General features: G+C 42.9%; 1 protein-coding gene across 1 annotated transcript in view; it reads left to right on the top strand.

The window, feature by feature from the left end:
• Window positions 1-13,399, top strand: part of slc49a4 (solute carrier family 49 member 4) — a 67,181-nt gene that overhangs the window by 6,809 nt on the left and 46,973 nt on the right. The window contains exon 2 of the mRNA XM_080199510.1: window positions 13,116-13,209. Coding sequence (XP_080055636.1) covers window positions 13,116-13,209 — 94 coding nt within the window. The remainder of the gene's footprint in view (window positions 1-13,115; window positions 13,210-13,399) is intronic.

Genomic DNA, 13,399 nt, shown 5'->3' on the forward strand with positions numbered 1-13,399 from the left:
AATTTTAGTTTTTACATTGACATTTTACAAGCTAAGGTTAGACTTGGTTTTCTGTAAAGCAGTAAGGCCTACTTTACTTGCTCTACCAGATCATAGATTCATAGAATCCCTACAGTGCAGAAGAGGCCATTTGGCCTGTCAAGTCTGCACCGACTCTCTGACAGAGGATCTTACCCAGGCCTTCTTCCCCCAATCTGTCCCTGTAACCTCACACATTTACCATGGTTAAGCCACCTGACCTGCACATCTTTGGACTGGGAGAGAGAACCGGAGCACCTGGAGGAAATCTATGCAGACACTGGAAGAACGTACAAACTCCACACAGTCACCCAAGGCCTGAATTGAACCCAGGTCCCTGGAGCTGTGAGGCAGCAGTGCTAACCACTGTGCTGCCATGCGCCAAAGTTCAGATGTCTATCCTGCTAGTTTTCAATTGCAGTGGCCTCCAAAACCTCTCTTGGTCAGTCAGGTGTCCTCTTTAATGCTGCAGTTGGATTTGTTACTGGTGCCCCTTTTCACAGCCATCACTGCGACCCGTACTCCCTGATTAACTGACCCTCATTGCACACAAGGTGCCAACACCACTGCCTTCTGTTAATTTATTGGACCTTGCTGGGGAAAACACCTACCTTTTTCAAAAGTTTGTTACGTTTTATTGTTCCTTCTTATGATGAGGTCATGTGACTTGATCAACTTGGTTACGCCAAGACTGAGCACAGTCTTCTATAGTAACACATTTCAGCTTACGGCTGCCAGTGACTGGAACCAGATACAACAAAAGATGAAGCTACTAACTTTTAGTACAGTTGGGTGCATTTACATGCCAAACTGCCAATTCTCTTTGCTGCTAATTTCTATTTGATTGTTTTTATGAAATACATTATTGGCTAAGTTTTGTTGATGCAATGTTCGCCTCTTTACCAGGTTGTTGTTGTAAATGCATATTGGTTCTCAACTGACTCAATTGGCTAAATAAAGTAAATAACTGGTTTAGCAAGGAAGAGATAAATGCTTGATTTGATTTATTATTGTCATACGTATTAGTACACAGTGAAAAGTATTGTTTCTTGTGTGCTATACAGACAAAGCATACTGTTCATAAAGAAAGGAAGGAGAGAGTGCAGAATGTAGTATTACAGTCATAGCTAGGGTGTAGAGAAAGATCAACTTAATGCGAGATGGAGTGAGGGCAAGAGAATCCTATTGTATTTCTGAGACAGAGACTAAGGAGTGAGAGCACTTGTGGAAAATGGTGGCCAGACCCTGGGTTGAGGATTCCGATGACAGCTGTCAATGATTTCATTTTTATACTTCTTCTAGATCTGTCTTTTTTTTACTTTGTCCTATTACCATTTCCTTGTATCATCATACCTTTTGTCATTTAATCTCTCCTGCCTTCCACCCTAACACAGATCTTTGGTTCTTTTCTCCAATCTCCATTCCTTTATATCTGTACCTGTTTAAAACCTGTTATATTTCAACCTTTTCCAGTTTTAATAAGTTATTGACCTAAGCCTGAATTTAGCTCCTCTCCAACAGTATTGAGTATTTGTATCGTTTTTCTGTGATAAAGGGTAATAATCCTGTGATAATAGTTCTTTGATAATTGCTTGAAGCACCTTTATGGGGGATTTCTGTGGAAAGTGGAATTTTATATCTGCTTAGTCCTATAATTTTTCAATTGGCTCACTTTAAATTGAACTTTGCAGTGAGTGCTAGATTTGTATAAATATTCAATTAGCTTCCCCCCCCCCCCCCCCCAATCCCCAGCTAAAAGCTGTTTGTTGTATTGGGTATGTTACCATGCTAGGCTGAACTTCAATTCTGAGCAATTCAAATAGCCTGTTAACCAGAAAGATGTAAATATGTGGCAACCTAAAGATAAAATTTACTGTTGGGGACAGGAACTAGAATATACATAAAGTGTGCATATATAAGTGCTTTGGAGCAATGTGTATGTGACTAATTATAATGTGACTGGTTCCCTCACTTTGCCTCTTGTTTGTGAGCACATGTTGACATTTTAGGAGGCTTGGTTTCATTTGATGACATTCTGGTTATGATGTATTGGCCTGAGCTGAAGAGTTATTTAAGAGCCCTGTTCTACTGCTGGGTTAAGAAATAGAAATAGGAAATAGGAGCAGGAGTAGGCCATCTAGCCCTTCGAGCCTGCCCCGCCATTCAATAAGATCATGGCTGATCTGTCGTGGCTCAGTTCCACTTTCCCGCCCTCTCCCCATAACCCTTAATCCCCTCTCTTATCAAGAACCCATCAACCTGCTTCTTAAAAATATTTAGCGAGGCAGCCTCCACCACTTCAACGGGCAGAGAATTCCAGAGATTCACCACCCTTTGAGTGAAGAAGTTCCTCCTCAACTCCGTTCTAAACCGCCTCCCCTTTATCTTGAGGCTGTGCCCCCTAGTCCTACTGTCTTTTTTGAGCGGGAAGAGTCTCTCCACCTCTATCCTATCCATCCCATTCATCATCGCTTGTGAATTGTGTTTTCAGCATGATTTGCACAGCAACTTGCCCAATCCATCATGCAAACCAGCCTCCCATCCATTGACTCTGTCTACGCATACCGCTGCCTCAGCAAAGCAGCAAGCATAATTAAGGACACCACGCATGCCGGACATTCTCTCTTCCACCTTCCATTGGGAAAATGATATAAAAGCCTGAGGTCACGTACCAGCTGACTCAAGAACAGCTTCTTCCCTGCTACTATCAGACTTTTGAATGGAATTCCCTTGCATTTAGTTGCTCTTTCTCTACACCCTGGCTATAACTGTAGCACTACATTCTGCACTCTCTCTTTTCCTTCTCTATGAATGGTATGCTTTGTATAGTGCGCAAGAAACAGTACTTTTCACTATTCTAACACGTGACAATAATAAATCAAATATAGTTCTATAGCGTCTTTAAAATAGTAAATGCTTCCAATATGCTTCACAGGACTGATTAAACAAAATTTCACACCAAGTCACATACGGAGCTCTCCTTGCCGACAAGCAAGTGTCACATCTTTTGAGTCGGTAGATGGAAACATTTGTGGATTTGAACTATTTTTAAAAGAAAAACAAACATGTCTGTTTAAGTTCATAAACTGCTTTGTGTGAATGAAACTGGCTTGACTCCATCATTGAGTTAATACTTTTCAAGCTTGAGAATAAATGCATGGTGCCTGATCTTCCTTTTCAAACACCTCACATACTTTGTTATAATGGCAACACACATTATTCGGCAGACATGTTCCACATAAGGTTGCGTAAGCGTGCGTGGATTGAATGATTAGTTAATGTATTTTTGCAATATTCACCAGGCTATTGAGGGTCTAATCTCCCTGTCTCTGTCACCTTCTCCAGCCCTCCAACACCCCCAAGATCTCTCCACTCATCCAGTTCTGGGCTCTTGTACATTCCCAATGTTTATTGCTCCACCACCAGTGGCTAAGCTTTGAATTGCCTACACCCATAGCACTAGTAATCCTCAATCTTTCAACTGCTCTATCTCCATTATCCATTACAACACAGGGAAAATGTTCAAAATCCACACATACGGTCACCCAAGGCAAGATTTGAGCACTGGTCCCTGGCACCATGAGGCAGCAGTGCTGACCACTACCACTATGCTGCCAAACGGCTGCACTTACAACCATGCAATGCTTGTTCAGCATTATACTGAAGTATCTGTCTGAATTAGAGCTTGAATGTGCAACCTTCTCATTCCAAAGTAGATGACTGGCCAACGGACCCCAGTTAAAACTTGAAGCCAGTGAAGGGAAAGACAGGAAGAGTTGTTCCATCTTTTGCCACAGCCTGTTCTCTGCAGCTGCTGGTCTTGAATCAGTAGCGTGACAAAACAGCACTTCCAGAAACTTGGCCATCTCATACCAGAACAAGAGTGACACAATTAACAGTGAAAATTCTTGTGCTTAGAAATGACTCGTGACATCTCTCAGACTCGTATCAAATTTCTATGAGTTATTATAATGTGATTACCCTTTTGATTTTAAATGAGTTGTCATCATTGTTAAAATAACAGTATAATTTGATTTTTTTAAAAATCTTATTAAGTATTCTGGCAGTAACTCGCTCAAATTGATTTTATAGCTTTAATTTTAATGTTTTTCCTTCCAATGTAAGTAAGGATTGACATGCAATCTGGCTGCAGGCATTTGCAATGAATGGACTGGGGATGCCCTCCCTTTTATTGATTTAACCCACTGCTTGAGATTTGAGGGAATTGAATGGTAGCTTTACCTATTGTGGTGGACTACGGAACTATGCCGTGACGTAAATAGCATGAGCTTGTCAATTGGCAAAGTGGTTGCAAGAGTCCTAATTATGCATGAATCTGATTAGTATACGTTTTGTACTGTGAATAATTTAAGTTAGTTGATCCCATGCCAATGACTTATAGTCCATTGAATATGAAGGCCAGCATTACATTTTAATGACCTCATCAGCTCTTGCCATTTTCCATTCAACAGCAGAGTACTATGCACCAAGATGGTATAACTCATCCCACACCCAGCTCAAAACAAAAATGTGTATCATCTTGGGTACTCTATGATCAACCCAACTCCCTGGCTTCCTGTCCTGAGCAACATCCTGTCCCCTCATGTAGGAGGGAGCTTGAAGGTTCACATCAATCCAAGCCTGCTGTTACACTTGCACCTTATCAATCCACGTTGAGCTCACTTCCCATCACATCTTAGCCTGTATGGCTAAGACCACTGTACCAAGGAACAACAGCAGAGGGCCTCTGGTGGCAGGAATGGAACCAACACGCCACCATTAAAAATGCTCCCTCACCACAGATTCCACAAAAAAGGGGGTTGTTTCACATTTTGACCTACGTTGCTGCTTTTCTCAGCTGTTTTTTGTATGTTTGTGTTCAGTCAAGTGTAACACTAAGGTAAATGGGATGTTGTTTGTGATTCAGTCTCTTGTGATTCAAGGAGATGTTGACTTCCTTCTTTGCACTGGCACTGTGGAGGTGGGGTTACACAATATAGAATACAGTGCAGAAGAAGGCCCATTTGGCCCATTGAGTCTGCACCAACTCTCCGAAGAGCCTCTTATTCATGCCCAACCCTTCCCATCCTATTGCCATAACCCCACACATTTACCATGCCTAATCCCTTAACTTGCACGTCTTTGGACACTAAGGGGCAATTCAGCATGGCCAATCCACTTGACCTGTGGATCTTTGGACTGTGGGAGGAAGCCCATGCAAGACACAGGGAGAACATGCAAACTCCACACAGACAATCACCCCAGGCTGGAATCAAACCTGGGTCCCTGGAGCTGCGAGGCAGCAGTGCTTGCCATTGTGCCGCCCTCCCATATACTTGAAACTGTTTTGTTGCTGCTGCGTTGAAGGTGCCATATCTTACAGTTTTTGGCCAGCTTTGCAACTTCATTGTTTAGTGTTGGTTTAGAAAATGTCAGAGTCTGTGAGGTGCAGCAGATATCGTCAGCGTAGATGAACTTCCATAAGACATAGGAGCAGAATTAGGCCAATCGTCCCATCAAGTCTGTTCCACCATTCAATCATGGCTGATATTTTTCTCACCCCCGTTGTCCTGCCTTTTCCCCATAACCCCTGATCCTCTTATTAATCAAGAACCTATCTATCTCTGTCTTAAAGACACTGAATGACCTGGCCTCCTCAGCTTCTGTGGCCAAGAGTTGCACAGATTCACCACTCTCTGGCTGAAGAAATTCCTCCTCATCTCTGTTTTAAGGGATTGTCCCTTTTGCCTGAGGTTGTGCCTGCTGGTTCTAGTTTTTCCTGCTAATGGAAACGTTCTCCCTGCATCCACTCTATCCAGGCCTTGCAGTATCGTCTAAGTTTCAATAAGATCCCCCCTCATCCTTCTAAACTCCGAGTACAGACCTAAGTCCTCAACTGTTCCTCATACGATAAGCCCTTCATTCCAAGGATCATTCTTGTGAACTCCTCTGAACCCTTTTCAAGGCCAGCACATCCTTCCTTAGAAATGGGGCCCAAAACTGCTCTCTCTAGTCCAAATGGGGCTGTCCAGAGCCTTTTACAGCCTCAGAAGTACATCCCTGCTCTTGTATTCTAGCCCTCTCGACATGAACGTTAACATCGTATTTGCTTTCCTAACTGCCAACTTCCAAGACTAATCATTATTTATAGAGATTGAAAAGGGCTGGGGTTGAACGGATCCCTTGGGAAGCCCATTGGACTATTTCCTCCAAGTGATGGTCTCATTACCCCAAATCGTCTATCTGAGTAATAGTTCAATAACACCAGTAACTCAGAGGGAAGACTCTTGCCAGACCATGTCGTATGCTGCTGTGAGATTGAGAAAGACAGTGTCTGTTTTGAGGTTACTTTCAAAGCCATTGTCCGTGAAGATGATTACGGCAAGGATCTGGTCGCATGTGCTTCAACTTTGCTGAAAGCCAGCCTGTTCAGCTCTATCACCTTTAAGATGAGACACTCTAAGACCTTGCAGTACAAGAAAGTAGAGATGCTGGTCAGGAGCTTGAAGATAAGTTTGGATCTTTGCCTGGTGACTTTGAGAGGTGATTTTGGCCATATCCCAGGCTTTATCCAGTTGTCTTTTGCAGATAATTCTTGAAGAATTGAGCCAACCAGCAGTGGGCACGTGGACCAAGGTGTGTGAGTAATTCAAGAACGTTGTCATAGCTGGCAGCAGTGACAGGCTTGATTTTTATAGTACATTGTCATCAGCAAACTTGGATCTGTGACTTTCTATTCCATCACCTGAGTTGTTAATAAATATTGTGAATAGCGTAAATTCTGACTCCAGCTCTTTTGTTACAGGACGACAGTAGCAGTTGTGGATTTTTATAGACCTCCAGTGTACCTGGTGTACATCCTGCCTTTCCAACTAGTAATCTTGTGTTTCCAAAGGGGTTGCTGCTGTTTGTCCATCGTCATCGATGAAGACCTCGACACCATTAGTCATTTTGAGGCTGGATGTGGTGTGTCCAAAGATGACTGATTCGGGCACGAAATGTCCTGGCACATATTGGGCAGACTTGTGCAGGCACTGTAATTGTTGCGCTGGTGGCTCCGGACTTGCGCAACTCGTGCTTAAGTTGTGCTTCAGCATTGCACCTTGCTCCGTAAGCTTGACAGCCCTTGTGGATGAAGCAGCACCAGGTAGAGCAGTTTTGTGCCAGCGATTCCCAGGTGATCGTGTCGATGTCAAGCGACTTCAGGCCTTTACTTCTGCCCTCCATGCAAGCGTTTTCCAGCAGAGAGTTCCCCAAAAAGGAGCTGCTTGGGTATGCGCTTATCCGGCATACGGATGACATGACCTGCCCACCGGGCCTGTGCTCTCATCAGGAGTGTGTGGACTGATGGTAGACTTGCTCTAGAGAGAATTTCAGTGTCTGGCACTTTGTCTTGCCATTTGCATTAAATTCTGCGAAGACAAGTCATGTGGAAATGATTGCGCTGTCTTGCATGCTTCGATACACAGTCCAAGTTTCACAGGCATACAGGAGGGTAATGAGTACCACAGTGTTGTAGACCTTCAGTTTTGTTGCTGGGCTGAGTCTTTGATGTTCCCATACAGTGGAGCGCATTCTACCAAAAGCAGAACTTACCTTTGCTATTCTGAGGAGACTTCAAGCCATTACCAAAGTGAAGGAGACTGTTCTGAGAGACTTCCTCTTTGCTGATGGACTACGCCCTGTATACTGGCTCAGAAAAAAGTCTGACAACACCAGGTTTTAGTCCAACCGATTTATTTGATAATACTCACAAACTTTCAAGGGGACTGCCTCTTCGTCAGGTGAATGGAGAGTTCTGGCCTCAGACAGAGCATATAAAGCACAGACAGTTTACAGATTACTGATTAGAATGCGAATCCTTACACCTAACCTGCTGTTCAAGACCTGAAGTGGCTGACAATGTGAGTGGAAGAAGCACTGATCACAGGTTACAGAGATGTGTATTGTCTCCAGACAGTACAGTAAGTGAGGTTTTGCAAACCCAGGCAAGTCACGGGGGTTACAAATAGCGCGACATGAACCCAAGATCCCTGTTGAGACCGTCCTCATGTGTGCGGAACTTGGCTATCAGTCTCTGTTCAGCGACTCTGCGCTGTCGTGTGTCGTGAAGGCCGCCTTGGAGAATGCTTACCTGAAGGTCAGAGGCTGAATGCCCATGACCACTGAAGTGTTCGCCAACAGGAAGGGAACAGTCTTGCCTGGTGATTGTCGAGCGATGTTCATTCATCCGTTGTCGTAGCGTCTGCATGGTCTCCCCAATGTACCATGCTTCGGGACATCCTTTCTTGCAACGTATCAGGTAGACAATGTTGGCCGAGTTGCAAGAGTATTTACCATGTACCTGGTGGATGGTATTCTCACGTGTGATGATGGTATCCATGTCGATGTCAGCCACTTCAGGTCTTGAACAGCAGGTTAGGTGTAAGGATTCGCATTCTAATCAGTAATCTGTAAACTGTCTGTGCTTTATATGCTCTGTCTGAGGCCAGAACTCTCCATTCACCTGACGAAGAGGCAGTCCCCTTGAAAGTTTGTATTATCAAATAAATCGGTTGGACTAAAACCTGGTGTTGTCAGACTTTTTACTGTGTTTACGCCAGTCCAACGCCGGCATTCCCACATACTGGCTCAGAGCCAAAGATGCAAGTCAGTTTGGACAAATTTTCCATGGCTTGTGACAACTTTAGACTCACCATCAACATTAAAAAGACCGAAGCCATGCACCAGCCTGCTTCTTGTGCTCTATACACAGAGCAAAGGGCAGAAACTACAGGCAGTTGGCTAGTTCACTTAAGCAGCACCCTCTCCCAAGCAGTGGCCTAAGGGTCGGAAGGTTATGTCCGACAATACGTATCATTTTGCATTCTGAGTCTACTGGGAGCAAAGAAAAATCATTTGCTGGTATGTAATATATCAGCTAGGGACAGTGATGTACTGCTTTGAAGTTACCTTGTTAAATGTGTTGAAAGGTGTAACCCAACCTGGAAGATGGAAATGGCCCTGATATTATAAGTTTAAATGAAACAAATGCTGACAGGAGGCCAACAAGCGTTACAAAGAGCAAGTTTTGTGATTTGTCTGTAACTCTTTATCAGAACTGGTGACCAACATGCTTAACTGATCTTTACTCTTTAATATTGTTATTGGGTGTTTTATAATGCTGTTTAAATTTTGGCTTCTTTGGCTGTCCAATCCATTTTCTTTAGCCGAATGTTAGATTTGAAGACTCGAGTAACGGAGCGGGTTCCCAACCTTTGGCTTTAAGATCTGGGTAGTGAATTTTGGTGCCATTGGCTGAGCAGGACCTATAATTAAGAGGCAAGTGGGGGCTGAATGCAACAAATTACTGTAGTGCATAGAGTTTGCTGTCACTTAAATTGGCTTTTCAAGATTAGTCTTATAACAGGCCTGTTACTTTAATACCATTCTTGTCTAAAGCTGGAATTTTCCAAGCTTACCTGGAAACGTGTAAAGCTGTTTGAGAAAAATACGGTTCATGGCTGGGGCTAGGTGGATTTCAGGGTGGGTTAGATGCGTAGTGAGAATTGTCAGGACACCATTGGTATCCAAGCCTTGGGCGATCTTGCAATGGTGGGTATGCAACACTGTATCTTGTGTTGATCATTCATTAAAGGAGCTCTTGCTTTTGAGTGCCTAAAATAGAACTGTCAGAATCCAAAGTATTAAGGGGGAGGAAACGACTGGATGGATTTGACTGGTTTTGGTTTTTATTCAACGAAAATTGGGGATTGAGTTTTTCTCAAAGTAATATTTTTACACAAATCATGAAGCCTACCTTAATTTTTTCTTGAAGTTGATGGATACAGGAAATTTCTGTTTGCAGCAGCTCTGCTCGTATACTGGAAAGGATATGCTTCTTTCTTACCTCCATCTGTTTTTCCAAAGGATCACTTGTAATTGTGAAACCATGTAACTGTCTGCCTTTTCCTGTTTTGAAACACTTAACAAGACATCAAAAGCGTGTGAGGGTGTAAATGGAAACTGACCAATCGCAGGCTACTCGGAGCAGCGTAGCAATTTTTTCAAGCTTCATGTATCCTGTTAAATCTTGTGATGGCAATATTCGTTTGACTCTCATTGGCCTTCAACAAGCCTACTTTATAATACTTTTACATAGAACAGCACAGCACAGGCCCTTCAGCCCTCGATGTTGTGCTGAGCAATGTCCAAACCCAAGATCAAGCTATCCCACTCCCTATCATTCTGGTGTGCTCCATGTGCCTATCCAATAACTGCTTGAAAGTTCCTAAAGCGTCCAACTCCACCATCACAGCAGGCAGTGCATTCCATACGCCAGCTACTCTCTGAGTAAAGAATCTACCTTGAACATCCCTCCTATATCTCCCACCATGAACCTTAAAGTTATGCCCCCTAGTAATAGCTACATCCACCCAAGGAAATAGTCTCTGCATGTCTACTCTATCTATCCCCCTCATCTTATAAACCTCTATCAAGTCGCCTCTCATCCTCCTCCACTCCAAAAGAAAAGCCCCAGCTCCCTCAACCTTTCCTCGTAAGATCCACCCTCCAAACGAGGCAGCATCCTGGTAAATCTCCTCTGCACTCTCTCCAATGCCTCCACATCCTCCTCTTACAGTGAGGTGACCAGAACTGCACACACTATTCCAAATGTGGTCTCACCAAGATAAATCCTCAACAAAAGTACTTTCTACATCAAACCTGCTTAAATGTGATGATTTAGTTATTATTAATTAATATTCTATCTATACCGATCCACCAGGATAATGGGATTGAGACTATGTAATTGAAAAATCTATCATATTTACAGGAGCACAGGAGTGTAATGGAAGTGTTCAAAATACTAGTGAAATATTGGCCCATGCATCAGTGATGTAAGGCATAAGAAATAGGAGCAGGAGTAGGCCATCCAGCCCTTCGAGCCTGCCCCGCCATTCAATAAGATCATGGCTGATCTGTCGCTGCTCAGTTCCACTTTCCCATTCTCTCCCCATAACCCTTAATCCCCTCTCCTATCAAAAACCCATCAACCTAAGTTTAAGCATAAGTCTAGATGAGTGTAAGGGAGGAAAGGTTTTTTTTTCAGACAGTGGATTATCATCATCCTGAGCTGCCTTGAGAAAGTTCTTGGATTTAAATGGTGCCATTCACCATCTTGGGGTTCCTGGCAGTGCTTTATAGCTAGTGAAGCACCCTTTAAATTCAGCCGTGACTCCAATGTAGTGAGTTGCAATAGTCAATTTGCACACGGCAATGTCCCACAGCATTGAGATAGATAAACAGTTCTACTTAAGTGATGTTTGTTGAGGAATATATATTGGTCAGGACAATGGGGAGTACATCTGTCCTTCAAGATACTGCTAAGGGATCTTTTGTCTGCACCCATGTGGGCAAGTAGACAGGGCCTCGGTTTAATATTTCATTTGCAAGATGGCATCATTGATAGTGCGGCATTCCCTTTATGCGACATTGGACTTTCAATCTAATATTGAAGTTTAAGTCACAGCTTTCTGATTTGAGGTGAGACCACTATCGTCTGAGCTGCAGCTTTGTGGAATTCACTACCCCAAAGTGCGGTAGGAATTATTTGGTCTCTCTAAAGGCCTCTCTGGCATACTCTTAAAAACTGTTGCTTCACTAATTTCCTCCTTAACTCAAAAATTCTGCTCAAAACCAACCCTTTTGATCTTGCCTTTGGTTGCCCCCAATACTGCTGATGTGCATTTTCACCTCTTGTGAAGTGTCTTTTAGATGTATTGCTGTTAGTTGTTCCTTATAGATGTGCATGATTGTTTAAGCTGAGACAATCACTGCTTTTAGGAAGAAATTAAATGAATGAAAAAAGTGTTGAAGGTTATGAGGAAGGGCTGGAAAATTGGACTCAAGATACAGATTGAGTACTTGCACAATGGGCCATATTGACCTCCTTCTGGACAGAAAATTGAATAATTCTTATCTGCACTGAATACAGAAATCGTCTAGTGATTTAGTTAAATTATCGACTTCAGAAAGTGTAATGGAGAACATACCCCTGTCTCTGTCAGTGGTCGAGAACTTCAAGTTCCTAGGTGTTCAGATCATTAACAACCTGTCCTGGTCCCTCCACTCTGATGCTTTCGTTAAGAAAGCCCATCAATGCCTCTACTTTCTCAGGAAGCTTTGGAAAATCAGCACATCCGCTACAACTCACTAATATTTACAGATGCACCTTAGAAATCATCCTTTCTGGATGCATCATAACTTGGTATGGCTCCTGCTCTGACCAAGACTGCAAGTAACTATGAAGGATTATGAACGTAGCCCAGTCCATCACGCAAACTCTACTCCCATCCATTGACTCTGTCTGTACTTCCCGCTGCCTTGGAAAAGCAGCCAGCATAATCAAGGATCCCATGCACTCCGGGCATACTCTCTTCCACCTTCGTCCTTTGGGAAAAAGATGCAGAAGTCTGAGATCACGTACAAACCAACACAAACAGTTTCTTCCCTGCTGCCATCAGACTTTTGAATGGATCTGTCTCATCTTAAACTGATCTTTCTCCACATCCTAACTGTGACTGTAACACTATATTCATAAATGAACGGTTATGTTTTGTCTGTATAGTGAGCAAGAAACAATACTTTTCACTGCATTCCAATGTATGTGACAATAATAAATCAAATTCTAAATATAAGTGGAAAGTGCTGATTCTCCTTCCATTTTCCCTTTATGGAGAACTTCACCTGTATCTAGACTTTTCAGGAATATACTAATAGATATGGTACTGCTTCTCAGTGCAACATTTGTGGGGAAACTGGTCCTCTACCACTATCTACTGCGGAGGCCATTCGTGTGCTATAGTTCATGAGCTGCAATTGTTGACATTTCCCCAAGGTTTATTCTGTTTTTCTCCCAGGTCTTGAAGGTAGAAAGTTTTTGTGCAGTTTTCTCTTTGTTCTCACCAGGGAGGGAGGGGCTACAGTGAAAAGACTTGACGGTAATTGATTTCTTTATTTGGAAATCCCTTCCTCCCACCCCCACTAAGCAAAGTGCTCTCCTTTCTGCTTTTTTAAAATTTTTGTGAGTGAGACTCAGTTTTTTGTTTTCTCCACAGGCCTGCGACTATCTGTGGTTCTCACTGCCTTGCTGATGATGACTGGCGCCTTACTGAGATGTATTCCCATAGACAACCAAACAGTCAAGAAGTGGTAGGTGTTGCTGGTTGGACAAATTGATGCTAAATGATATATGATTTTTTTGTGTGTATTTGGGATTATTCATCCAAATGGTCTATTAGGAACATAGATTTTGCAGGACTGGGCTATTCAATAAGACAATGGTTGATCTCATCTCCATTACCTCCCCGTAATTCTTGACTCAAAAACCTATCTAGCTTGA

The sequence above is a fragment of the Carcharhinus amblyrhynchos genome, chromosome 11, assembly GCF_965287045.1.
Source record: "Carcharhinus amblyrhynchos chromosome 11, sCarAmb.v2.hapA, whole genome shotgun sequence".
NCBI classification, from domain to species: domain Eukaryota; kingdom Metazoa; phylum Chordata; class Chondrichthyes; order Carcharhiniformes; family Carcharhinidae; genus Carcharhinus; species Carcharhinus amblyrhynchos.